This window comes from Hibiscus syriacus, unplaced genomic scaffold (genome assembly GCF_006381635.1).
Source record: "Hibiscus syriacus cultivar Baekdansim isolate YM2019G1 unplaced genomic scaffold, ASM638163v2 tig00112281_pilon, whole genome shotgun sequence".
In the NCBI taxonomy this organism is placed as follows: domain Eukaryota; kingdom Viridiplantae; phylum Streptophyta; class Magnoliopsida; order Malvales; family Malvaceae; genus Hibiscus; species Hibiscus syriacus.
In genome coordinates this window covers 817,886-844,170 of record NW_024063292.1, presented here as the reverse complement: position 1 = coordinate 844,170, position 26,285 = coordinate 817,886, and the positions used below count along the sequence as shown (strand labels likewise).

The 26,285-nt window shown below is 36.9% G+C and overlaps 1 protein-coding gene across 1 annotated transcript; it reads right to left on the bottom strand.

The window, feature by feature from the left end:
* Window positions 1–556: 556 nt before the first annotated feature.
* Window positions 557–9,838, bottom strand: LOC120177084 (MLO-like protein 4). Its single transcript, XM_039183329.1, has 15 exons — window positions 9,689–9,838; window positions 9,556–9,613; window positions 9,230–9,477; window positions 8,989–9,105; window positions 8,822–8,882; window positions 8,605–8,711; window positions 8,101–8,175; window positions 7,791–7,876; window positions 7,618–7,667; window positions 1,897–1,937; window positions 1,624–1,794; window positions 1,493–1,528; window positions 1,257–1,324; window positions 1,109–1,169; window positions 557–1,024 (listed from the first exon to the last, which is right to left on the bottom strand). The coding sequence occupies exons 1-15, from the start codon at window positions 9,821–9,823 to the stop codon at window positions 614–616; spliced, it is 1,725 nt and encodes a 574-aa protein (XP_039039260.1). The 5' UTR covers window positions 9,824–9,838; the 3' UTR covers window positions 557–613.
* Window positions 9,839–26,285: the final 16,447 nt, after the last annotated feature.

Here is a 26,285-nt window from a genome sequence, read left to right as displayed (position 1 = left end):
TGAGAGATCATTTTATAATTTTTAATAGTTAAAATACTCAACAAAGCAGTATTCTATAATTAGGAGACCATTTGCATACTTTACCCAAGAAAATAGGTATAATTATTTAAATTTCATTTTGGAAAAAAATAGTTTAAACTACTTATTTGATCATCCATCTATTCTCACATTTCTGTTTTGGTCATCACTCATCAAACTATTTCTTTCTTCAAAATCATGCCCCTTTTTTTTAGTTTGGACTTTTCATTAGATTTAGGGTAATTTATTCTTAAATCCTTGCACTTTCACAATTCGTATCAAGGTGGAGGTTATTAGTGTTTTATTAAAAATTTTGTAACTTGAATTTTATTAGAATCATACTTTTATAATTGGTCATTGATTAAAAGTAGAAAATTTAGTTTGAGTAGATTTCATCTAAGTAATTCTTTTTGTAATCAAATAATTATTCCTATAATTTGATATTAAAATTTAGAATTAGAAGTCAATTCGAATTCACAAATCCTGATATCTTTTGTACTATGCGATCATCATACTTATGGTCCTCCTAGAACAATAGTACACGTTTGTCACATTGAAATTTTGTTTCTATTTTGTTTTTCATGAGGCGCAGGGGTCAAGGTTCAATGTGATGTATTTCATGTTCGGCATCAAAACTTTCATCATTATTAGGGGCATCCACGTGATCATAATTAGGACTGTAATCATCCTCAGAGTAATAGCTATGCGGGGACTTCAACTTCTTGCCTTTAAATGAAGATGGTGATTGTTGCATTGCATAGGACTCTTGAAGATGCCGAGATGGCGATGCTGAATCTTGATCCGATGGGGTTCTCAGGCCATAGCGGCTAGTGCAAATGCCGTGGCCTTTGCTTAGCTCGGTTCCTATGGAGTCCAAGGACGAGGCTGAGGGTGATTCCCTCGTTGAATTTGAGGCACTCTGCTTTTCCTTCACTCTTCTTTTCCATTTGGATAGCGACCGTCTCACATTTTCAGAAACTAATCCACTTTTGAACTTGGAACCCATCTGCAAAATGACCCAACATTTGAGAAACATAGAAGGATGAAGATTATTATAAATCTATAAAGCATTAGCATTCAATGGCCTAACCTGTGTAACTATAACGTAGAGTGGGAATGTTATATAGCTGCACCAGCACTGGGATATTATCCTGCATGAACCACCATAAATAAACACCATCAGATTGCTAATGAAACCAATGCAGAGAGCCTAACACAATTGAAATTTTCATAATTACCCGAATGTCAAACGAGTCACAAGAAAGGCACGGTTCTCCATGAAGCAAGAAGGATCCTTAATTTCCCACTGAAAGAAATGACTCAGAATCTGAACCATAAAATGGAAAAAAAATCTATCTTGTTCTATCTAAGTTTCTTTGGAACTAGTGAAAGAATTAAGGAAGAAAACAAAGTAGCAATTTACAAATGGCAGCAACATTGCTATTCAAAATGAGGATCATTGTAAAAGTCTTACAAGTGACCAAAGGAATGAAGCCATCTCAAATGCATTCTGCAAAGCAAGAATGCATATTAATGGACCAGAAATCAAATTTTTGTAGTACAATTTAAAGCCGCATAAAATGTTATCTGTTTCACTACACTCACTTGAAAAGAAATAAGTTGTATCAACCTTAAGAGAAGCCGGGGCCTTCCGAACCAAAAGAGTTCATCCCTAAGATTAAATTTATGGAAACCCTCCGATGGACTGTTCTCCATGTTTTCGACGGCCAATCTTACGACTACACGATGCAGTTTTGTCCCAATTAGCAGAATCAACTTTTACATGCATCAACAATGGAAGAAAAGGCAGAAACAATAAAATTAAGGAAAGCATTAGTTTCCATAAGATTAGAAGCCGAATGATCGATGAAGACGTACAATGGCAGGAAGGAACGAAAGCCAAAAGTAAATATGAGTTCCTGACAAAAGAAAATGAATCCTTCAGAAGTTGACTTAAAGACAACATCAAGCGAGAAATATGATAGAGGATTAATGGAAAAGGGAAGCATTGATGATGCATGAATATAGACTTTTTTGTTTTGAATCAGCATGAATATAGACTTGCATGTGTTTCTGAGGTCATTTCTGTTGGGGAAAACAAGTTATTTCCACACGAACGTAGTTTTAAAATTGACCTAAAATGTCAAGATTAAAACCACCAAAGGTTGCACAGCGAATAAACTTATCAAACTATTGAATATTGAAACACAATGAAAAAGAACCGAATAAAAACAATAAAGGAGAGAATACACCAAATTTACGAGGTTCGACGAGAATATCGTTTACTCCTCGGGCACCACACTGGATGATAACTTCACTATATCGCCAATATTACAACAAATGAAATTCTTTAGAATTCCCAAAGTGGGAGAATGAAGAATACAAGAGGAAGAGAACTTGTTTTTGGGATGATTTCTAATGGAAATACTTAGGCCTATTTATAGTTGAGTTTTAAGAACAATATGTTCAAAGTTTGGCCACCTACCAAAGAATTTTTCAATGTGTACAAGTTAGCCACCAAATATGAAATTCACATGTTCAAAGTTTGGTCACCAACCAAGATGAAATTTCCAATAAGTTGGCCACCAACCAAGATGAAATTTCCAACTTGTCAACTTAATTTCTAGACAAATCTAACAAATCTCCACCTTGGCTTGAAATTACCAAGCCTACTCAACTTCTTCAACTCCCCAAATTTGTAGTGCCTCTAATTGCGCTCACAAGGGCCACACACCCGAAGGTGTTTATACTTTCAGGATGTTAATCAAGTTCAAATAATGATTGAACTTGATTACTGTTACCACCTTGGTCATCATATATGCAGGATTTTGTGATGTCGCAATTTTCTGAAGTAGAATCTTTCCTTCTTCAAAGATCTCCCGCACAAAGTGATACCTCACGTCGATATGCTTAGTCCTTGAATGGTAGACTTGATTTTTCGCTAAGTGAATAGCGCTCTGACTGTAAAAATAGAGACTAATGTGACTTTGAACAACTCCCAAGTCTTCCATCAACCCGTTAAGCCAAATTGCTTCCTTTACAGCCTCTGAAACTGCCATGTATTCTGCCTCTGTAGTAGACAAGGCCACCGTAGATTCCAATGTAGACTTGCAACTTACTGGGGCTTTAGCAAGAGTAAACAAATACCCAATAGTTGATCGACGCTTAAACAAATCACCAGCATAATCGGAATCAACATATCCAACCACACACTGACCAAGTGCTTCATCCTGTTCAAAAACTAAACCAACATCCACGGTTTGTTGGAGATACCATAGAATCCATTTCACAGCTTGCCAATGTCCTTCTCCAAGATCATGCATGTACCTGCTCACAACTCCAACTGCTTGTGAAATGTCAGGACGCGTACACACCATTGCATACATCAAGCTACCAACTGCATTAGCATATGGAACTTTTGGCATATACACTCGTTCTTCGTTAGTTTTAGGAGATAATTGAGAACTAAGTTTCAAATGAGAAGCCAATGGGATACTTACATGTTTGGTATTTTCATTCATGCCAAAACATTGTAATACCTTTCTCAGATACTGCTTCTGTGTTAAACAAAGCTTCTCTCTCTGTCTATCTCTGCTTATCTCCATACCAAGAATCTTCTTGGCCTCACCTAGATCTTTCATCTCAAACTCTTGATTCAGCTGAGCCTTTAATTTTTCTATCTCCTTTTGACTCTTCGAAGCGATCAACATATCGTCAACGTACAAGAGAAGATAAATGAAAGATCCATCTTTGAGCTTTTGCAAATACACACAATGATCATATTTGCTTCTAGTATACTTTTGCCTCTTCATAAAGCTATCAAATCGCTTGTACCACTGCCTCAGAGATTGCTTCAATCCATATAACGATTTTTTCAGCTTACAAACCCATTTCTCACAACCACCATCTTTGTATCCTTCTGGCTGAGTCATATAGATCCCCTCTTCTAAATCACCGTGCAAGAAAGTCGTCTTTACATCAAGTTGAGCTAGCTTCAAATTCAACTGTGCTACCAAGGCCAACAATATTCTAATGGAGGAATGCTTCACCACAGGGGAAAATACTTCATTGTAGTCGATTCCCTCCTTTTTGAGCGTAGCCTTTAGCTACCAACCGTGCCTTGTAGCGAACATCTTTCTTTCTATGAGATCCATCTTTCTTTCTATGAGATCCATCTTTCTTTACAAATACCCACTTGCATCCAATGGCTCTTTTACCTTTCGGTAATTGTGCCAGTTTCCAAGTGTTGTTCTTTTGGAGAGATTGCATTTCTTTATCCATGGAACTTTTCCACTTATCACTTTCCAAGCTTTGTATTGCTTCTTGGTAAGTGATAGGGATATCATCATCAACAACTGGAAGAGCATAGGCCACAATATCAACAAATCGAGCAGGTCTACGAATTTCTCTCCTTGGCCTTGTAACTGCAAGTGGTTTTGGTGTCTCAAATGGTTCTTGGGTTTGAACCTCTTCATCTTCTGATTCTTCTATTGGAGTTGTAGAATCAGTTGCATCAACTTCTGGATCATCGTCTGCTGAAACTCCACTGTTTTGGAGTATGCTCCACCTGCTGCGAGAACTACTTGTTTGGACAGCTTCACTTGTTACCTTCTTTACTAGGGCATATTCATCAAAGGTAACATCTCTGCTACAAATTATCTTCTTGGTGTCTAAACACCAAAGGCGGAATCCCTTCACTCCATAGGTGATTCCCATAAAGAGAGCATTCTTTGCTCTCGGATCAAGCTTGGATTCCTTCACATGATAATAAGCAGTGGATCCAAATATATGTAAGGAATCATAATCAGTAGCAGGTTTTCCAGACCATACCTCCAATGGTGTTTTTCCTCCTATCGCTGATGACGGTAGACGATTGATGAGATGGCCAGCATATGTCATAGCCTCAGCCCAAAATGCCTTGCCTAACCCATTATTAGACAACTTACATCGAACTTTCTCCAATAGTGTTCGATTTATACGCTCTACCACCCCATTCTGTTGTGGTGTATGTCTAACAGTGAAGTGTCGAACAATACCATACTCATGGCAAACGTCAAAGAATGGGTCACTTTTATATTCCCCTCCATTGTCCATTCTAAGATGTTTGATCTTTCTACCAGTCTGGTTCTCGATCATATTTTTCCATTTCAGGAAAATTTGAAGCACTTCATCTTTAGACTTCATCGGATACACCCAAACTCGTCTGGAAAAGTCATCTACAAAAGTTATAATATAATCTACAATATCTTTTGTATTATGTATAGTGGTGCCAAACTTTACTCTCTTCTGCTTTCCCATAACACAATGCTCGCAAAAGTTCAATTTGCAAGCCTTTGCACCTTTCAACAATCCTTTCTTTGCCAGAATTTGCAAGGATTTCTCTCCAGCATGTCCCAACCGCATATGCCACAACTGGGTTGCGTCCAAATCATCACCTCCGGAAGCTGCTGCAACTACTCCAATAATTGTACTACCTCGGTAGTAATACAAATTATTTTTCTTGATGCCCTTCATCATCTCAAGTGCGCCATATGTGACTTTTAAAACTTCATCTCTCATAGTGACTACTGAGCCTTTGAATTCCAAGGCTCCCAACGATATGAGATTTTTCTTCAAACTGGACACGTATCAGACATCCGTCAGAACTCTGATTGATCAATCTTGAATCTTCAATCGAATTGAACCTATCCCGACAGTTTTACAGGCATTGCCATTACTCATATAAACAACTCTTGCATTTAGTTCCACTAAATCGGAGAACCACTCCCGATTAGGGGACATAAGATAGGTGCAACCCGAATCTAATATCCACTCATCGGAATGGAATGTCGTTGATGAAGCAACCAATGATATGTCAGAGTCATGTGCATCATGCTCTGCAACACATGCATCTGGAGCAGCTTTTCCTTTCTTCTTCAGCTTCAGACAATCTTTCTTCCAATGACCTTTCTCATGACAAAAGGCACATTCATCTTTTCCCAGTCTAGACTTCGACTTTGATCTCCCTCTCTACTTTGGCTTTTGACTTTTCGAGTGACCTCTTTCCACCATGGTCTCCGCTGCTTCGTACTTGCTCTCATTCTTGGTTTTCTTTCTGAGTTCATAACTATACAAAGCAACAGTTACATCTTTAAGGGTAACATTATCCTTACCATGAAGTAACGTTATCTCAAGGTGCTCAAATTCATCTGGAAGAGATGACAACAACATCAAAGTCAAATCTTCATCTTTGAAGGTTTCATCCATGCCCAATAAGTCTTCCACTAGCTCATTGAACGCAGTGATGTGTTCATTCATACTGGTGCCTGGTTGATAATCAAATATGAACAATATTTTCTTCATGTGGAGACGATTCTGAGAGCTTTTCTTTAGGAATTTTTCCTTCAAAGCTTAAACATCTTACTTGCAGAAGTCTCGTTCTTATAGCCATACTTCTGCTCCCTGGAAAGACAAGATCGAATCGTCCTGCACGCCAAACGATTTATTGTTCCCCATTCTTTCTCCTCCATATATTCGGGCTTTTCTTCCTCAATAGCGATGTCTAGACCTTGTTGGAATAAAGCGTCTAACACCTCGCCTTGCCACATGCCAAAATGACCGGATCCATCGAACAACTCCACCGAGAAATTTGCATTTGACATCACCCTCCTCACCGGTCCAGATGAAGAGCTTGATGTCTCAACTGATCTGTATTTTGGCATTTTAATTCTAACGAACAATATTCAATATCACGAATTGTATCTTTTCAGCAACGGAACCACCAGAATAACCTCAACCGAAGCTCTGATGCCAATTGTTGGGGAAAACATGTTATTTCCCTCACGAACGTAGTTTTAAAATTGACCTAAAATGTCAAGATTAAAACCACCAAAGGTTGCACAGCGGATAAACCTGTCAAACTATTGAATATTGAAACATAATGGAAAAGAACCGAATAAAAACAATAAAGGAGAGAACACACCAAATTTACGAGGTTCGAAGAGAATATCTTCTACTCCTCGGGCACCACACTGGATGATAACTTCACTATATCGCCAATATTACAACAAATGGAATTCTTTAGAATTCCCAAAGTGGGAGAATGAAGAATACAAGAGGAAGAGAGAACTTGTTTTTGGGATGATTTCTAATTGAAATACTTAGGCCTATTTATAGTTGAGTTTTAAGAACAATATGTTTAAAGTTTGGCCACCTATCAAATAATTTTCCAATGTGTACAAGTTAGCCACCAAATATGAAATTCACATGTTCAAAGTTTGGCCACCAACCAAGATGAAATTTCCAATAAGTTGACCACCAACCAAAATAAAATTTCCAACTTGTCAACTTAATTTCTAGACAAATCTAACAATTTCAATAACCAGGCAATTACAGCTAAAATGGTGTCTTAGCCTACATGCATCAGCGGAGTGCAAGCCTATGTTACTCATTTTTTCCCCTAAAAACACTTGTCTCCTATTCATTTAATATATTCAGAAGGCACAATGTGTCCGAAACGTAACCGGACACTAACCCGAGTCTGGGTAATGGAGGTGCGAACACCACAATAGCCAAGCTAATGTGTCTAATGGATCAGTTTCACAGCGCACAGTAAATTACCGTGGAAGTCAAGAAAGACGCACAATATGCAATAAATCCAGAAGGGCACGCTGCAATAGAAATCCAATATAACCAAATCAATCTTAAGGTGTTGAAGTAGAAATACCAATACAAATCATGCATCTATAAATTCGAAGTGACGAGTAGTGTGCATAACAGAGTAGATACAGTACCTAATGCCAACTATATCGCAGAATTCATCTTCCATGCTTCGTACCATATAATTATGAAAATCATATGTCAAAGGTAGTTCATGGGTCTAGGAAGAGTAAAAGTAAAAAGGAAATTAGTATTTAACTAAACAAATCTAACCACATGCTAATCTCTGTCGCACTCTATCGAAAAGTAAATACTTTGGGACAAAACACATTGTATGTCCCATTGCATGCATCATGAAGAGGAACGGTGAGATTAAGGCTCGCGACTATGGTATTTGCTTATAACATTATATAGTAAACGTCAAGTTGAGCCTAGTGGACATACAGTAATGAACCCCAATCGCAAAGCCATATAGTCAGCTCGGTTTATAGAACTCCAGAACTGTCGGCTGAAGCAAAGCTGCAAAAATATATACATATATTTTGAGTTCAAAATCACTTGAAAGTAAATAGTTTAGAAGAGTGCAGGAATTACAAGAAGCAAAATAGAGGAAAAGAACATTCTTTGAAGTTAACATTAAGTTAAAGGTAAGCTGAAGAGACGACATACAACCATGGAACTCTCGAAAAAATCGTGAAAATAGAAACAAAATTGATTAGATGTGGCACAGTCATCATCAGTGTCTATTGAAAAAAAGAAGGGCAAATTTTCAACTGTTTGAATTCTTCTTACAGAGAAATATCAGACAACACTAGGCAATTATGATATTTCTCTATCTGGAAAAATCTATAAACATAAAAGGGAAAGGGGTGCCTTTTGTGTATGATAATGAAAACCATAGTACATGTTCCAGGCAAAAGATGGCAGGTAGGTTTCAAGAAGGTATACCAGCCAAACAAGAACTCCGTGTTGGCTCCATGGATGGGAGACATTGTGCGCAATGAAAGTACTCTGTCGCCTAATTTTCAAACTCGATTCTACAGTTGGTGAAGATTCTAGATTTAAAGAGTTAATTTAAAAGGGATGAGATCGATACTCCATAATACGAATAACATGTGATGAATGAATAGAATTAGAAGTTCAAGGACAGATAGAAGCGGTGCACCTTGTAAAGATTGAGCAGCCGATGCCTTGGCATGATTCTCCCATGCTCTCCAGCTATATATCTGCAAATATTAGACCGTAATTTACTGCTTTCTTGGCAAATGTTAAGAGCCAAATCAAGGAGGTTATCAGGATTTGTATCATCAAGGTTAAGGAGGTACATCAAACCTTGATCATAGCTAATGCGATGGCGATAAAGGTGTAAGCAACATGGGTGACACCGAGCACGAATACAAAATGGTGAAGCTGCTCAAGGCTTTCATATGAAGCAAAAGAATCTTTTCCCTGTGTACAAAATCACAAACCGTGAAGAATTTCATGCCATTTACAAATGTAAAATGAAATTCAATAAGACTACAAAGATTTAACAGGGTATGCGGAGCATCAAAGTGGCCTCAAGTGAGGGTACCTCAGGACAGTAGTCATGCGGCTCATGCCGCCTATGAGCAGCAGCCTCAAGCTCTCTGGCAACCGAGCTGTTCAACCTCACGCGGAACTTAGAACTTAAAACAAACATCTGTTGCAACTTCATCCGATCGCTACGCTTTGTGCAAGGAAAGAATCGGCTATCTAGGGCCGATGATTTTATGCAAATTTTAGCAAAGAATTCAATCCAATGGCCCATCAATAACGAAAGAACGCCAAAAAGCATCAATTCTGCTCACAGATGATAACACCGATTACGCTTGATATAATGAAGCCGTAATATAAAAAGCAATCTGGAACAAATTTTACCCTCTTCAATCTTCTCCAAGGCCGCCAGCAGAGATTTCCTCTTAGTCTTTTCCAACCACTATAAAACGAAAAAACAAAAGATGGACTCAGATGCATTGAAAATAATGGAACTTGATGAGGGATGAGTTATTACACGGCCAAATCTTTTCAAGGAGTGATGAACCAGGAAACCAAAAGCAACCATAACAGTGATCACAGTTGCAAGAGCCCAGGTTGGGGTTTCCTCCAAGGATTTCCCTTCTCTAAGTACAGGCTCTCCTTTCTTCATTTTCCGTCTTAAAAAATTATGTTTCTTCTTCAGAGCATTGAATATTAGCAAACATGGAATGGGGTTTTCAATAAATAGCAGAGATTTTGATGGTTGGGTTGGGCCATGAAATTGAGACCGTTCCAGCTGAAGAGAAATCAAGAACACGTGCATGGGTCGTTGAAGTCGTTTACAAGGCTGGTGATGTTACACCAGTCGGGAGTTGTTGTTTGTACATTAGGAGAGCGCAACGTGACTTTGTCGTTTCACTTGCACCATTTTCTGAGGGAGGTTCTTAGGTGTAAATATCATTTTAAAAGAAAACAAATGGAAATGGTCGTTTCACAGAAGCGCTGTAGGTTTCATGAATATAAAAGTAACAGAAATGGTTGGTAATTATGAATTTATTTCGCCTTCCTCTACTCCCTACTTGCTTGGGTTGGAATGGCCTGGCTAGCTAGGTTACCATGCATCCTAACCGCTGTGGACTTTTGTTGTCAGCAAAAATTATAACCACACTTATACTTAACAGAACCAATGGCATGGTGCCACGTCTTCTTTGGAAATTAAATTTCAACCTAACGTAACATCTATCTTCTTGAGCTCAACCACCACCCCTCCCTCGCATCATTTTATAACGAATGTCATAAATTGATATAAATCATTAATATTATCTATAGATATGTACTGTTAATATGAATAGAATAAATTATTTTTTAAAATTTTTAGTTATAATATTTCAAAATTATGAATAATACATAAATAGAGAAAATTAATGATGCAACATTCATTATAGAGTTTTCCATCATAAAGCTTATTTCTTGCCCTTCTTCCATTGGTAAGACCTCAGAATTTGCCAACAATGATATTCCATTTACTTCCCTCTTTCTTCTTTATTTACAACAAAATTATTATTCTTCAACTGTTACCAATACACTATAAACACAAACAAATGGAACCGCTATCATGAAGGGCAAACGGATTATTTTGCTTTGTCTTAAAAAAAAATTGGCAATTTTTTACTAAATCAAAGTACAATTTAAAAGGACTTCATACTGTCGGATTGGAGCGTTTGGTTGAAAATTAGATGGGAAGATGACTCCCCCGGATCAGTTTAATGGATGAAAGTAGCTTTAGTTGGATATCACATACCACCAGTTTTACCAGCTCTACATCAAAATGTATCGGTAGGGCGCAGAATCAAACTTCCGATAGGGATGGATGACCTTCGCCAGTGGAAAACAACGAAACATGAAATTTGGAAGAAATCAAAATGAGCACCAACCCTGCAGTTCCTCTTCATCTGTCAAAGGAGGACCGAACAAAGCTCGGCATCGATATAACATTTTGGATAAAGATTCTTATCACAGCAATTAAGGAGAGAGAGTAGGCAAAATATGTCTTCGTGACATACAACAAAGTTAATCAGACTGGCCAATTCAGTCCACTACTAAATGGTCATCCAAGTTCTAGCTAAGTAAATATCAACAACAACATTCCATGCCATCTCTTTTTATGTCTATCAACTGCTAGACTAGGAAAAGACTTACAGAGACAAGGGGAAGAAGAAAAACAGGAATTTACCGTTTGAAATTGTTAAGAATGAATCAGCTCAACCATACCCAAAAAACAAGCAGAGTAGTATGTGTAGGTTGGCTTTGGCACTAGTTTAAGGTTGAAATTTGTAGACACTTATTTCCGTCCGTGGTCTTTATTATATTTTATAGCATAATATATATAATAATTTCAAATATAGTTTTTGAAAATATATATAGTATAGGTTTTGAAAACGTATTTTTGAATATATATATATATAATATAGTTTTTGAAAACGAATTTTTGAAAATATATATAATATAGATTTTGAAAACATATTTTTGAAAACATATAATATATAGTTTTTTAAAATGGTTTTGAAAACTTATAATATATGGTTTTATTAAAAAATGGTTTTTTGGAAAACATATATAGTTTTTGAAAACGTATTTTTGAAAACATATAATATATGGTTTTTAAAAATGTTTTTGAAAACATATAATATATAGTTTCTTTGAAAACATTGAAATATAATATATATACATATTATTATTTTCCGTTTTTATTATTTTATTTATTTTATTAACTTATCATATTTTTATTTTTTTCAGGTCCAATTAAGTCCAAATCTGGTTCCAAAAGGTCCAAAGCCAAAGATCCAAGTCCAAAAACAAAACCCAACTGAGTAGCCTAACCCAGCAGACCCGGTGAAAGCCCAACATAGAAGCCCAAGCGGCCTGACCCAGCGAGCTAGGGTTTCATCCTTAAGTAGGGCGCCGCATCAACCAGATCTGTTGGATCTAGCTCTTTGATACAACAACCAAAATGCATCAAATCGACATTTCAATGGCGCGTGAAGATCACGTGCCAGTATGGTTACCAACTGACCGAGTTTCTAGGCCGAAAAATCACAAAAATTGGGCAACGATTCGCACGAACAGAGATTGGCCTGATTTCCAGCAAAAATCACGTCCCTTTCGGGACTACAACGGTCGAATTCGAGGCTATAAAAAGCCTCCAGCGAAGCCAAGCAAAGAACAACAATCGGGCAGCCGAATACCAACATAAAACAAACAAAAAAATGAGCAACACCATCACATAACAGAAGCAAAGAGAGTCCTAAAAATAGCAACCACAAAAAAACCAAGAAACCCAGAAAGACTAACGGGAAACCCACACCAAAAACCAAGCAAATATATTCGAATATTTACAAAAACAAATCATAAAAATCGAGAGCTTCCATCGAGCACCGGGAACGCATAAAAGCCTCTTAGAAAAGGGAACGGTCGCCGGGGAAACAAAGAGTCAAGCCGGAAAAGGTAAACTTCAAAACTTTAAATTTAGATCTACGTCGATTGGGGCCTTCTTGTGGTGATCAGGCTTTGGTTTCGTACTCACGAGTTTGGGAGGAACATTTTGGGGAGGTTTGTTATTTTTCGACTACCAATAGTGGTGGCCGGAGCGACGATCGATGGTGGTTCGGGCGGTGGCAGTTTCGCCAACCATAGGTCCGTTGGGGTTTTGAATGGGGAGAGTTGAGAGAGAAGAGAGTGTTTTTTAGGGGAATGGGTTAAAATGATTTTTTTGTGTGGTTTTGGGCTATTTATAGGGAGGGCTGAAGTGTAATTAGTAAAATTTTAAATTATTTTCATAGTCCCTATATTTCTGATATGTAATTCATTTTGGTCACTTGTTGTGAATTTTCCCTTGAATTTTAAATTAATTCGATTTAATCCCCGATTATATTTCTTATATTTTACGAATTGACCTCCTAACTTTTATTTCTTCCCTTGCAGCTTTCAATTAACATCAATTTGACCCCCAATTTTAAATTCTTTCCAATTTAATACTTCTTTAATGATCGTTTTCTTTTAATTTAATACATTTTTATTTTGTTTTATTTTATTTTATTTAACATTAATTTGACTCTCTTTTAGGGCAATTTTAACTTCATCAAAGGTAAGTAATTTGGGTCGAAATTTTAATTTTAATTTTCGTAATTAAGACAACCGAGTAGTACCGAAAGGGCAGTAGAAGGGTATTAATCCTTCCCTGGCTGTAATCGACTCTCGAATTTGAAAAATTTATGGTAAAACGTAGATCAGATAAAAGGTAAGTTAAGGTGACCGATCAACCTAATTCAAAATGATCGGTGGCAGCTTCGACACATTAAATTCAAGTCGAAACCCAATTCCTGGCCCACCCGAAGGACGGTTACGACAGCTTAGCGACTCCGCTGGGGATAAGTAAGTGAGTCAGGATAAAATTAATTTCCAGTTGTCTTCTGCAGCGAAAATTGTAAGTTTAAATTTTAATTTATCTTTTCGATCCTTATTATTTACCTTTGATTATTATTTTTCAAATAAATAGTCGTACTGATATTTTTTAATGATTTCAGCTTTTCAAAAGATTCTTTCAGGCTCTATACCCGATCTCCAAACCCTTTCGTAAGTGGAGGTGAAAGCGATGCCTTCGTGAGAATTTATTCACTGTATAGGCCTAGTAAGTAACCTTCGGGATTTATATACATTCTGTATTCGTGTGAATTTATTCTCCGTACAGACATAAGGGAATTATCGTCTTGAGTTTAACTTGGTCCATATGAGCTTGTAATAGGCTTATGACTGAGGGTCTAGCAAGTCCAAGGGGACATCATCAAGGAGAACTTGGGAACCGTTTTTTAGAACCTAAAGTGGGATGCTACAAGGAATTAGAGCCCACACTGAAACTCCATTTCAAAACATATGCTGCTTGATTTATTTCTTGCTTTATTTTCTGTTCAAGGCATGCGAATTATAAATATATGCAATTAGGATTTGTTCAGAAAATTAACATACGGGATAGAAATCATGTATGGGTAAGAAAAAGCATGTGGGGTAAATATCATGTGGGGTAGGAATTCTTTATTTTTATTATCATTTCGATTATTATTATTTTTATTTTACTAACTTGTTTCTTTTCTTTTTTGTTCATTCTTTTTTATTCTGATCATTTGCATCATTTAAAGAGGTGTTGATCCGCAAAAAGTGTTCGTTAAAAATCAAATAATTTGCATTAATGGACAAAGGGGTTGTAATGCAAGAGGTGAAAAATGCAAAGGTCCGACTATGGTTAGAGAAGACTCAGAATGAAAAGGGTGGACAGTTTACAAAGTAACTATGTATCAGATCTGGTTGGTTATGCTTCTGTTAGCCTTAAACATAACGATATTCAGGAGTTATGGAGCATTTGGGATAGTAGAAAAATGGCAGGAAATAAAGATTCTGCCAGCGCTACGGTGATATTGCACATATGCTCTAGGTTAAAATTGATGAATCTTTGATTCTATCCTTAGTGCAATTTTGGAATCCAGGTCACAACTACTTTACATTTAACCAAGAAGACATGGTGCCCATAATCGAGGAATACACTACTCTATTGCATTGTGAAGGAATTAGAATGGATCGGGTGTACACCAAATTTATCAAAAGTCAGCCTTTCAAGAATGGGTTGACAAAGGTTGCAGGGGTAGATGAAAAGTGGGTAACTGACCGAATTCAGCACGAAGGCAATGGAGAAGGAATTGCTTAGACTCACATCAAGCAATTAATGAAGAATCATCCTGATGAATGAAACGTGATTGACCTTTTTACACTGGGTATCTATGTCTTGGTTATCTTCCTAAAAACTTCGGGATACATTGAGGCAGATGTGGTGGAACTGTTCAAATAACTACCTAAGCGAGTGAACCTTACGCCAGCAATCTTAACCGAAATTTTTTGCTCACTAATCCATTGCAGAAGGATTGATGGAGGACGATTTATAGAATGTACACATATTCTTTGGGTTTGGATCTATAGTTATTTCTAGAAGACTGGTGGATTTCTTACCACCGATTCAGTACCACTTACTCTATATTAGGCGAATTCCTTACACAAAAGTGGCGAGAAGACATTCCGAATGAGAAATGGGTAACTGTATTCATGCACCTTCAAGATAAGGACATTGTATAGAGATCCCCTTGGCTGACCCATAGTGACATCCTTTATCGATGTGGAGACTCAAGAATCATAATGTTACTTGGGTTATAGGGAGGAGTTGGTTATTCTCCTCTTTTAGCACTTCGGAAGTATTGGGAATGATAGTTTGTCCCTGTTACACATGAGATATTTGGATTAGAGTTTGCATATCATAATGAAAACTACAAGAAGAAGGTCAAAGTTGTAGCTATGTCTTGGAAGAAGATATTTCGTACAGATGTCGTAGCTGCTAAAGACATTCTTACTCCAGATTACATAGAATATAGGAAGATAAGGAAGAATGAAATCGTTCCCATACCAAATCATGAAGATACTCAGACCATGGAAGAGCATCTTAAACATGTTCCCTCCAAATTGAAGATAGCCAAGAAGGAATTCGAAACTGAAAATGAGGAGCTGAAACAAAGAATAAGGGAACTCGAAGATGAAAAATTCCAAAAAGGAACAGAAGAAAGTCTGCTTTCAGTTGGAAGATTTGAGAAAAAGGTATCAAAAGCAAGTTCATAACAATTCCAGATTAAAAAGGTCTTTCGAGTACTGGAAAAGTGAAGACATCAGTCTGAAAAGGAAGTTCGAGGACAAGATGAAAGAGAGGCACTGAAAAAACAATTAAAGACTTCCCAAAGACGTTTGTTAGAAAACCAACACCAGAACAAATGATTGAAAACCAAGGTAATTGATTTGGAAATGTCCCTTCAAAAGTAGCAAGAACAAGATGTTAGAACTATAGCTGAGTTGGAGGCCATAGTAGAAAAATTCAAGAAGCAAACAAATGAGCTTCAGATAGTTCCTTTTGATGGAGAAGTTCAATGGCATTTCCGTTGGGAACAAGCTCAGTAAAAGGTGAAGGCTAGAGATGCAGTCATTCAAGACTTCTTAGAGCAGGTACAGAAAGCGGCATACCACTTGCATGGTTTGGCGAAAGAAATTAGGGTAGTTCGACAAGGTATTCATCCAGTAACAAATGAAACAATAAGACTTGTCAACCTATTAGAAGTCGTTTGGGGTCTAGATGACCTATTTAGAATGTACCTTTGAGTTTTTTGGTCTCTTAGAAATAACACTTTTCTCCTAATAAAGATTATTTATAATAACAGACACTTTTTTGGATCAGTGCCTCGAAACTTCATGCATCATGCATTCCTACATATTTTGTATTTTTTTCTTACCATTTTTTTGTTACATTCACACTAACCAACAGAAAAATGTATCATCAAATAAAGGAACAAACATTGGACGTACCACCTCAAGCATTAGACATACCTCATCCTCACAATACCCGTTCAAAGAAAAAGAATATAGAAGCTAAGATCGCTCAACTTGAAGAAAACATGCTAAGGTTACAAAAGAAGCTTGAAGAAAAAAATAAGTCAAAATCAACAAAATACCTTGGATTCCATCACTATGAACCAAGAGTCTTTAGTTTATCAGATTGTTGCAAGCCTGTCTGGCCTAAATCAAATGAATGCTCTTAGGGTAGGGGCATATGAAGGGGTGATTGTACCATCTACCTCACAACTGATTATCTCACCTGAGATCTTACAGGGACTTTAAGAAGACTCATCTGCTGCAAAAGCACAAGCTTCTATAACTAACCTTCAAAATAATCTGGATGATTATCATATTCCGGATTTTGATGAAGAGGATAAAAAAAAGAAGATGAAGGAGAAAATTAAGTTGTTAGAAGATCAAATTAAGACAGTTAAGGGAGAAGATAATTATTATGGAATTGATTCTCTAGAACTAAGCTTAGTCTCAGATCTTATTCTTCCTCCTAAGTTTAAAGTCCTAGATTTTGAGAAATATGATGGGAACAATTGTCCTCCAGCTCACATTACCATGTTCTGTCAAAAGATGACAGGATACGTGGGACATGATCAACTCCTAATTCAATGCTTTCATGAGAGCCTGTCAGGTTCAACCATTCGATGGTATAATCAGCTGAACCATTCACACAACATACCATGGAAAGATGTCACCAAGTTTTTCTTTGAACAATACAAGCATATAAACTACATGAGGCCAGATCATGTCATGCTGTAAAGAATGAAGAAGAAACATAATGAAAGCTTCATACAATATGCAAAATGATGGAGGGATTTAGCTGTGCAGGTTCATCCTCATTTGGATAAAAATGAAACAAGGAAGATCTTCGTACAAACTTTGAAAGATCCTTTCTTCGGGCATCTGGTTACAATTACATCCAATAATTTCTTTGATCTGATTATGGCTAGAGAGATGATCGAGATGACCATTAAACAAGGATAGATAGATAGAGGTGAATCAAGCAAGAGACTTCCCATGAAGAAGAAAAAAAATGAGAGATCAACAACATCAACACCTTTAGTACCAAATAAAGTGTTAGGATCTCCAAGTCAAAACCAACTGCAGTTGTACCATCAGGTACTTCTAGACAAAATGCGAGGGAACCAAGGAGGGAAAAGGAGTATTTCAAGCCAATTCCCATGACATGCAAGGAACTCTACCAGCAACTTTTTGATACACATGTGGTGTCACCATACTCGGTAGAACCACTAAAGCCCCTATACCCCAAGTTGTATGATGAAAACACACATTGTGAGTATCATGGTGGTGTCCTGGGGCATACTATTGAAAACTAATTCGCCTTTAAGAGGATCGTTCAAAGTATGCACAACAGGAACATGATTCATTTTAATAATTCAGAATCACCTAACATTGCACAAACCCCTCTTCCTAACCACCATGAAAGCGGGGTTAATGCAATCATCGAGTAGAGTGGAAAGAGAGTTAAAATAAGTGCTTCTGAAGTAAAGTCTCATCTTTTCTGGGTATGGAGGAAGATGGTAAAGGCAGGATTTCTTGCACTACATTCTAGTACACCGGAATAGGAAAATGGTAACCATTGTTGGTATCACAATGAAGAACGACATGACCTGCAACAATGTTTTGAATTTAAAGTCTTGATCCAGCTAATGATGGACAGGAAATAGATGAAATTTTATGAGAAAGATAATGACAGTCCAGAAGTCGATATTTTTTGCTACTGGAGATTTATCTGACAAAAGATTTGGCGCGACCCATCCTTTAATATTCCAAAGGAAAATATGGTAATAAAGACACCAAGACCTTTTCCCTATAAAGACAGCAAACAAGTTTCTTGGAAATATGAGTGCCAAGTAAGTTCTTTGAAAGAATTTGCCAATGAAGTGGGGCATACTATTGAGAAATAACACTTCCAACAATCTAACTTACCCTATAGATCACTTGAACCATTCAAAGGAGATATACCCGCAGTAAATGAACCAATAAAAGAAAAAGAGGTTGTGTAGTTCTTAAAATTGCTAAAACACAGTGAGTACAACATTGTGGAACAATTACATAGCCTACCAACACGTATTTCAATGTTGGCACTGCTGCTAAGTTTGAAGGCACACAAAGAGATACTTCTGTAGGTCCTAAATTGGACATTTATGCCAAAAGGCATACCATTTAATAAGATGGATCAAATTAGTTAACAACATTCAAGATGATAACCTCATCTCATTTTCTGATGATGAGATTTAATCCGGAGGAAGGGGTCAAGATAAAGTATTACATATCACCACTCATTACAAGGGGCATGCATTGCCAAGTGTAATAATTGACAATGACTCAACCCTTAATGTAATACCTTTGGTTACTCTAAAAAGGTTACCAATAGATACCTACCATATGAGAACGTGCCAGAGCGTGGTTCGAGCATTTGATGGGACAAAGAGAGAAGTGCTCGACAAAATTGAGGTATCATTAACCATTGAACCTGCCACGTATAACATAGAGTTCCTGGTAATGAACATTATTCGTTCTTATAATTGCCTTTTAGGAAGGCCATGGATCAATCAAGCTGGGGCAGTACCATCAACACTGCACCAGAAAGTTAAGTTTGTTATTGATGGAACTCTCATAATCATTAATGTTGAAGAAGATATAGTGGTGAGTGTGACCACTGATGTCCCTTACATATATGAGAATGAGGAGGCTTTAGAGTGTTCATTATGCTCTCTGGGGTTTGTTAATGCCATATTTATGGCTGAAGGGGGTATGATTTCTAAACCTAGGCTCTTAGAATGCACCAAGATGGAAATCAAACATATTTTGGGGAGAGGTGAAAAGATAGGAAGAGGGTTTGGAAAATCTCTACAAAGAAGATTTAGCCCCATTTTTCTTACTACCAAGCTAGATCAGTTTGGGCTCAGATTTCAGCCTAGTCATCAACAAAGAATGAAGGAAATTTAGAAATACCAAGAGAGAAAAATGGCTAGATTGACTAGGGAAGAAATTCACGAGGAGCTGATGTCTTTTCCTCCTCTTCATAGCGTATTCAGGTTTGGTGGTTATGCTTTTGAGGAAGAATCTATGATGACCTTACCTGATATAGAAGAAGCTCTGAAAGACTTGAGCATCAATACTATAACAACAGATGACACTGAAGACGTTGATAGATCTAGGATCCGTCCATTACAACTGGACTGCTGAAGAACTACCTGTGGTTTTCAAATCTCTTTCAGAGTAATACTCAAACTTTCCCTATTTTCTTATAACCGGGGCAATAGGTGATCTTTTGTAAGCATTAATGAATTGTTTTTATTAATATTTCAATAAAAGATGCAATTTTCCTTTTCGGTAAACATTTCTTTTTTATCTTATTTCTTTTCTTTCGTATATAATTTTATTTCTTTTCCTCATTCTATGTGGGATATTTATTCTCTCACATATACATATTTTTTTCTTCTCCTTTCCCTTTCAAGTGTTTGGATCCTCATGATGTGGACAATAATGATTCTGACCCGGAGGTGGATTTTGAGCAGTTCAAGTATCTTGGGGAAATTGATGAATGTGACAACAAAGAAGAGTGCAACGTACCTTCTGAGTTATTAAGAATACTGGAGAGAGAATACAAACAAATATTTCTTATGAAGAGAAAATTAAAGTTCTGAATTTTGGCACTAAATAATAAATGAAAGAAGTTAAATTCGGCACAACTCTTTCGTTTGAAGCAAGAAAAATATTAATAGACTTACTTCAGGAGTACAAAGATGTGTTTGCATGGTCATACCAAGACATGCCTGGGTTGGACACATATATGGTGGTTTATAAACTTCCAATCAAGCGAGAATGCAAACCCGTACAACAGAAGCTAAGGAGGATGAGACCATAAATGATCCTTAAAATAAAAGAAGAAGTCAAGAAGCAGTTTGATGTTGGGTTTCTTCAAGTGGCCAAATATCCGGAGTCGATGGCTAACATAGTACCGATACCCAAGAATGATAGAAAGGTGCGTATGTACGTCGACTACCGAGACCTCAATAAAGCAAGTCCTAAAAATAATTTCCCTTTGTCGTACATAGATAATTTGGTGGATAATACAACCGGAAATTCTTTTTTCTCATTCATGGATGGGTTCTCAGGATACAACCAGATTAAGATGCATCTAGAGGACATGGAGAAGACCACATTTGTCATGATGTGAAGGATATATTGTTACAAGGTAATGCCATTCGAATTAAAGAATACAGGGGAAACATACTTAAGAGCCATGGTGACCTTTTTTCATGACATGATGCATAAAGAAATCGAAGTTTATGTTGATGACATGATTGGCAAAGCACAATCTGAAGATGAACACGTCGAAAATCCGAGGAAACTTTTCGAAAGAATGAGGAAATTCCAATTAAAGCTAAATCCAAACAAGTGCACTTTTGGAATAACATCTGGAAGCTGTTGGGCTTCATTTTTAGCAAAAGAGGCATTGAGGTTGATCCAGATAAAGTTAAAACTATCCAGAATCTACCTTCCCTACAAACACATAAAGAAGTTCGAGGTTTTCTGGGCAGATTAAATTACATTTCTCGGTTCATATCCAGTTGACAAACATATGTGATCCAATTTTCTGCCTTCTTTGAAAGAATAACTATGGAACATGGGATGAGGATTGCTAGATGACTTTCGAGAAAATAAAAGAGTATTCGTCTCGCATTTCTGTTATAATGTCTCCCATCCCAGGCAAGCCTTTGTTCCTTTATCTCTCTATATTTGAGAATTCAATGGGATGTGTCCTGGGACAACATGATGAATCTGGGAGAAAAGAAAGAGACATTTACTATCTTATTAAGAAGTTCACTGACTGTGTTCTAGTCTAGGCCACACAAAGACTCAGACAATACATGTTATACCATATCACTTGTTTAATTTCCAAGTTGGATCCGCTTAAATTCATGATGGGTGTTCCTAATCTCTCTGGAAGGTTAGCTCGATGGAAAATGTTATTATCTAAATTTGACATCGAATACGTGAGCCAAAAGGCTATAAAGGGAAGTGTCATATTTGACTTTCTAGCAAGCAAAACGTCTGAAAACTATGAACCATTAGACTTTAATTTCCCATATGAAGACTTGATAGCCATATCTTTAGAAGAAACAAGTATTTCCACATGTAATTCATGGAAAATACATTTCGATGGTGCATCAAATATGTTGGGGCTATTTTGATCTCACCCAAAGGAAATCACTATCCGTTCACTAGCATATTGAACTTTGATTGCACTAACAACATGAAGGAATATGAAGCTTGTGCTTTGGGGATTCGAACTGCTATTAGACATTACATAAAGACTTTGAGGGTATATGAAGACTCTACCTTAGTGATCTACCATCTCCGAGGAGAGTGGGAAACAAAAGATACCAAACTGATGGAATACAGAAAGCTCATTCTGGATCTACTCAAAGAATTTGATGAGGTCGCTTTCCATTACGTACCAAGAGAATATAATCAAATGGCAGATGCTTTAGCTACCTTGGCAGCAATATTCAAGGTTGGTGGGGAATCTGAAATGATATCAATCAATATGCAATCATATGAGTACCCGACTCTTTGTTATCAAATCGAAGAAGTAAAATATAAAACACCATGGTACCATGATATTCTGCAATATATAAAAAATCAAACCTATCTGAAGGAAGCCACTAAGACTGATAAAAGGACAATCAGATGACAGCCAGATATGTCCTTGATGGAGAAGTCTTGTACAAGAAAAGTCATGATCAAGTCTTATTCAGATGCGTGGATGCAGAAGAGGCAACGATGATTTTGGAAGAAATACATGACGGAGTGTGCGGAACTCATGGAAATGGGCATATGATGGCAAGACAAGCTATAAGATATGGATATTTTTGGTCCACATTGGAGAGTGACTGCATCAACTACGCCAGACGATGTCATAAGTGTCAAGTCTATGGGGATAAGATAAATGTCTCGCCTCATCCTCTTCATGTGATGACAGCTCCGTGACCCTTTTCTATGTGGGGCATGGATGTTATCAGACAAATCCATCCGAAATCTTCGAATGATCATTGATTTATCCTTGTGGCAATCGATTACTTTACGAAATGGGCGAAGGTTGCGTCATATGCTAGTATCACTTAGTCCACCATTTATAAATTCTTGAAAAAAGAGATCACATGTCATTATGGTTTATCAGAAAGGATCATTACCAATAATGCAACCAATTTAAATAACAAGATGATGGATGGATGTTGCTGTATGTGAAAAATTCAACATAAATCATCATAATTCCACTGCTTATCGACCAAAGATAAATTGAGCGGTAGAAGCAATAAATAAAAATATCAAGAAAATAGTGGAGAAAACGACTAAGACGTATAAAGATTATCACGAGAAGTTACCTTTTACCTTGTTTGCTTACCGAACGTCAATGCAGACTTCGACCGTGGCAACCCCATTTTCATTAGCATATGGGATAGAGGTTGTGTTGCCCATTGAGGTGGAAATCTCATCACTCCGGGTTTTGTCAGAAGTTAAATTGGATGATGCAGAATGGTAATAAACTCAATATGAACAACTAAACCTAATAGAAGAAAAAAAGGTTGGAAGCCATTCACCATGGTCGACTCTACCAAAAATGAATGATCCGGGCACACAACAAGAAGATGCTCCCAAGAGTATTCCATGAAGCAGATCTCGTACTGAAAAAAATATGGCCAATCCAAAAAGACTTCAGAGGAAAATTGATGCAAAATTGGGAAGGGCCTTATGTCGTGAAAAAACTTTCTCCGAAAGAGCTCTAATCTTGATTGAAATGGACAGACATAATTGCCCCATCCCGTTAACTCTGATGCAGTCAAGAAATATTTCGCTTAAGGTGAAAACTCGAAAAGGCGCTCTAAGTCGAAGTAAAAAAAACGTTTAGAGTGAAAACCTGAAAGGGCGCTCTAAATTGAAAATTAAAAAAATATTTGAAAAATAAAAGGTGGATCCAAGATAAAAACTTGCAAAGGGAATCTTGAAACCGAGGGAGGATTCAAGTTGAAAACCCGAGAGGGTGGCTTGGATAATGATCCAGGATGCGCGCATGTGGAGGTCCCAAATCAGGACAAGAAAGCATAATGGCATCCAAGTCTTCAGAGACTTAATAATTTGGGAGGAACTTCGCACTCTTCCAAAGGTTGTCACAATCTTCGAAGTCCCCTAGATAAAGGCTGCACTCGAAATTCATCTAACGACGTGTCGGTTCAAAAGCGTCCATATTATCGAGATCTAGGGAACCTATTTGTATTTCTAAATAACTTCGTTTTTTTTATGTTTTCCATGTATTTTATTTTTCCACATAAATAAATATGACCATTTGTCTGAGAGAAATCAACTCCTTAGCATCTCACATTGAATTTAAATAAAAATGGCTTATTTTATTTGAATAAAGATCATTGTGTATTACTGCACAAAGATTTCCTAAAAGGAACAGGTGTTTGGAAGTCGATAAAGGTTCTTGCACCACACTCGAAAGAATGACACATATACTAGTTTACTGAGAAATAAAAAGGAATTGATCAAAAATCAAGATTAGAAGCAAAGCTTCTTTCTAAAAATTCCTGGAGAGGATATCAGATCAAAACTCGTTGAGGATCAGAGAATCCAAAATCAAGAATCAGAAATTCAAGATTGGCAGGGGTCAAGAGACGTCAAAAAAATCAAGACTGACAGCAAGGGATTGAGATGTTTCTCTAAAAATCCTAAAATAACATACTTCACATATACATTTTAGGTATACTACATTCATAGCATCGCACACATGCATAATTTTTTGCAGATTTTAATTAGAGTCAATTTCAACTTCGCAATGAAGGATATTTAACTCGAACAACACTCGAGATTAAGGACAATACAGTCTATCCAAGTTGGATTTCAACTTCACGGCGAAGGATATCCGGCTCAGAAAATATATTCAATTTGGACTCAACTTCACGTCGAAGGAGTTACCCAAGATTTCAACTTCACGAAGAAAGATATCATGCCCAAGAGACCGACTTACCTTCACAACAAAGGAGTCATCTGCAAAAACGAGGAGCTATCTCTCAACTAAGGTCATCTAGTCAAATTCCAACTTCATGACGAAGGGTATTGGGCTAGAAGGAGATGGCGAGGACTTACCGCCTGCTCCAGGCATCGAGCTAGATTGCAACTTCGCAGTAAAGGATATCATGGTCGACTGACTCAACTTCATGACGAAGGGATTAACCACCAACTTCATGATTAAGGATGTCGTGTTCAAAGAAATCTCAAGATCGACTCAACTTTACGACAAAGGAGTGACCCGTAATACGGTTCAACAACAGGAAGTCATCTTTTATTTTTAAGTCGAAATTCAACTCTGCGACGGAGGATATTCGATAAAAGAGTCGACTGCAACATTGAGTCAGATTTTAAACTCAGAGATCGACAACATGCTTGCTTGCAAGTCCCGAACGAAAATTTATGTCCTTTTATCTTTGCCCAATTTCTTGTTACACGATAAATAGGAAAAGAGGGGCAGCTTTAAACACTTATTTCTGTCAGGGGTCTTTATTATATTGTAGAACATAATATATATAATAATTTCAAATATAGTTATTGAAAATATATAGTATAGGTTTTGAAAACATATAATATATAGTTTTTGAAAACGTATTTTTGAAAACATATTTTTGAAAACATATATAATATAGTTTTTGAAAACATATTTTTGAAAACAGATAATATATTAAAATTGTTTTGAAAACGTATAATTTATAGTTTTTTAAAATGGTTTTAAAAACATATAATATATGATTTTAAAAAAATGTTTTTGGAAAACATACGTAGTTTTTGAAAACGTATTTTTGAAAACATATAATATATGGTTTTTAAAAAATGTTTTTGAAAACATATAATATATAGTTTCTTTGAAAACATTGATATATATATACACATACATACATATTATTATTTTCCATTATTATTATTTTATTTATTTTATTAATTTATCATATTTTTTTTCAGGTTCAATTAAGTCCAAATCCGGTTTCAAAGGGTCCAAAGCCAAAGATCCAAGTCCAAAAATAGATCCCAACCGGGTAGCTTGACCCAGCATACACGGTGAGAGCCCAACAGAGAAGCCCAAGCCACCTGACCCAGCGAGCTAGGGTTTCATCCTTAAGCAAGGGCGCCGCATCAACCAGAGTCGTTGGATCTGGCTCTTTGATCCAATGGCCAAAATGCATCATATCGACATTTCAACGGCGCATGAAGATCACATCCGGAAAATCACAAAACTGGGCAATGATTCGCACGAATATAGATTGCTCAGATTTCCAGCAAAAATCCCATCCCTTTCGGGACTACAACGGCCGGATTCGAGGCTATAAAAAGCCTCCGGCGAAGCCAAGCAAAGAACAACAACCAGGCAGCCGAATATCAATAGAAAACACAAAAAAACCGAGCAACACCATAGCATAACAGGAGCAAAGAAAGCCCAAAAAAATAACCACAAAAAACACCGAGAAACCCAGAAAAACAAACAGGAAACCCACACCAACAACCAAGCAAATATATTCGAATATTTAGAAAATCAAATCATAAAAATTGAGAGATTTCAT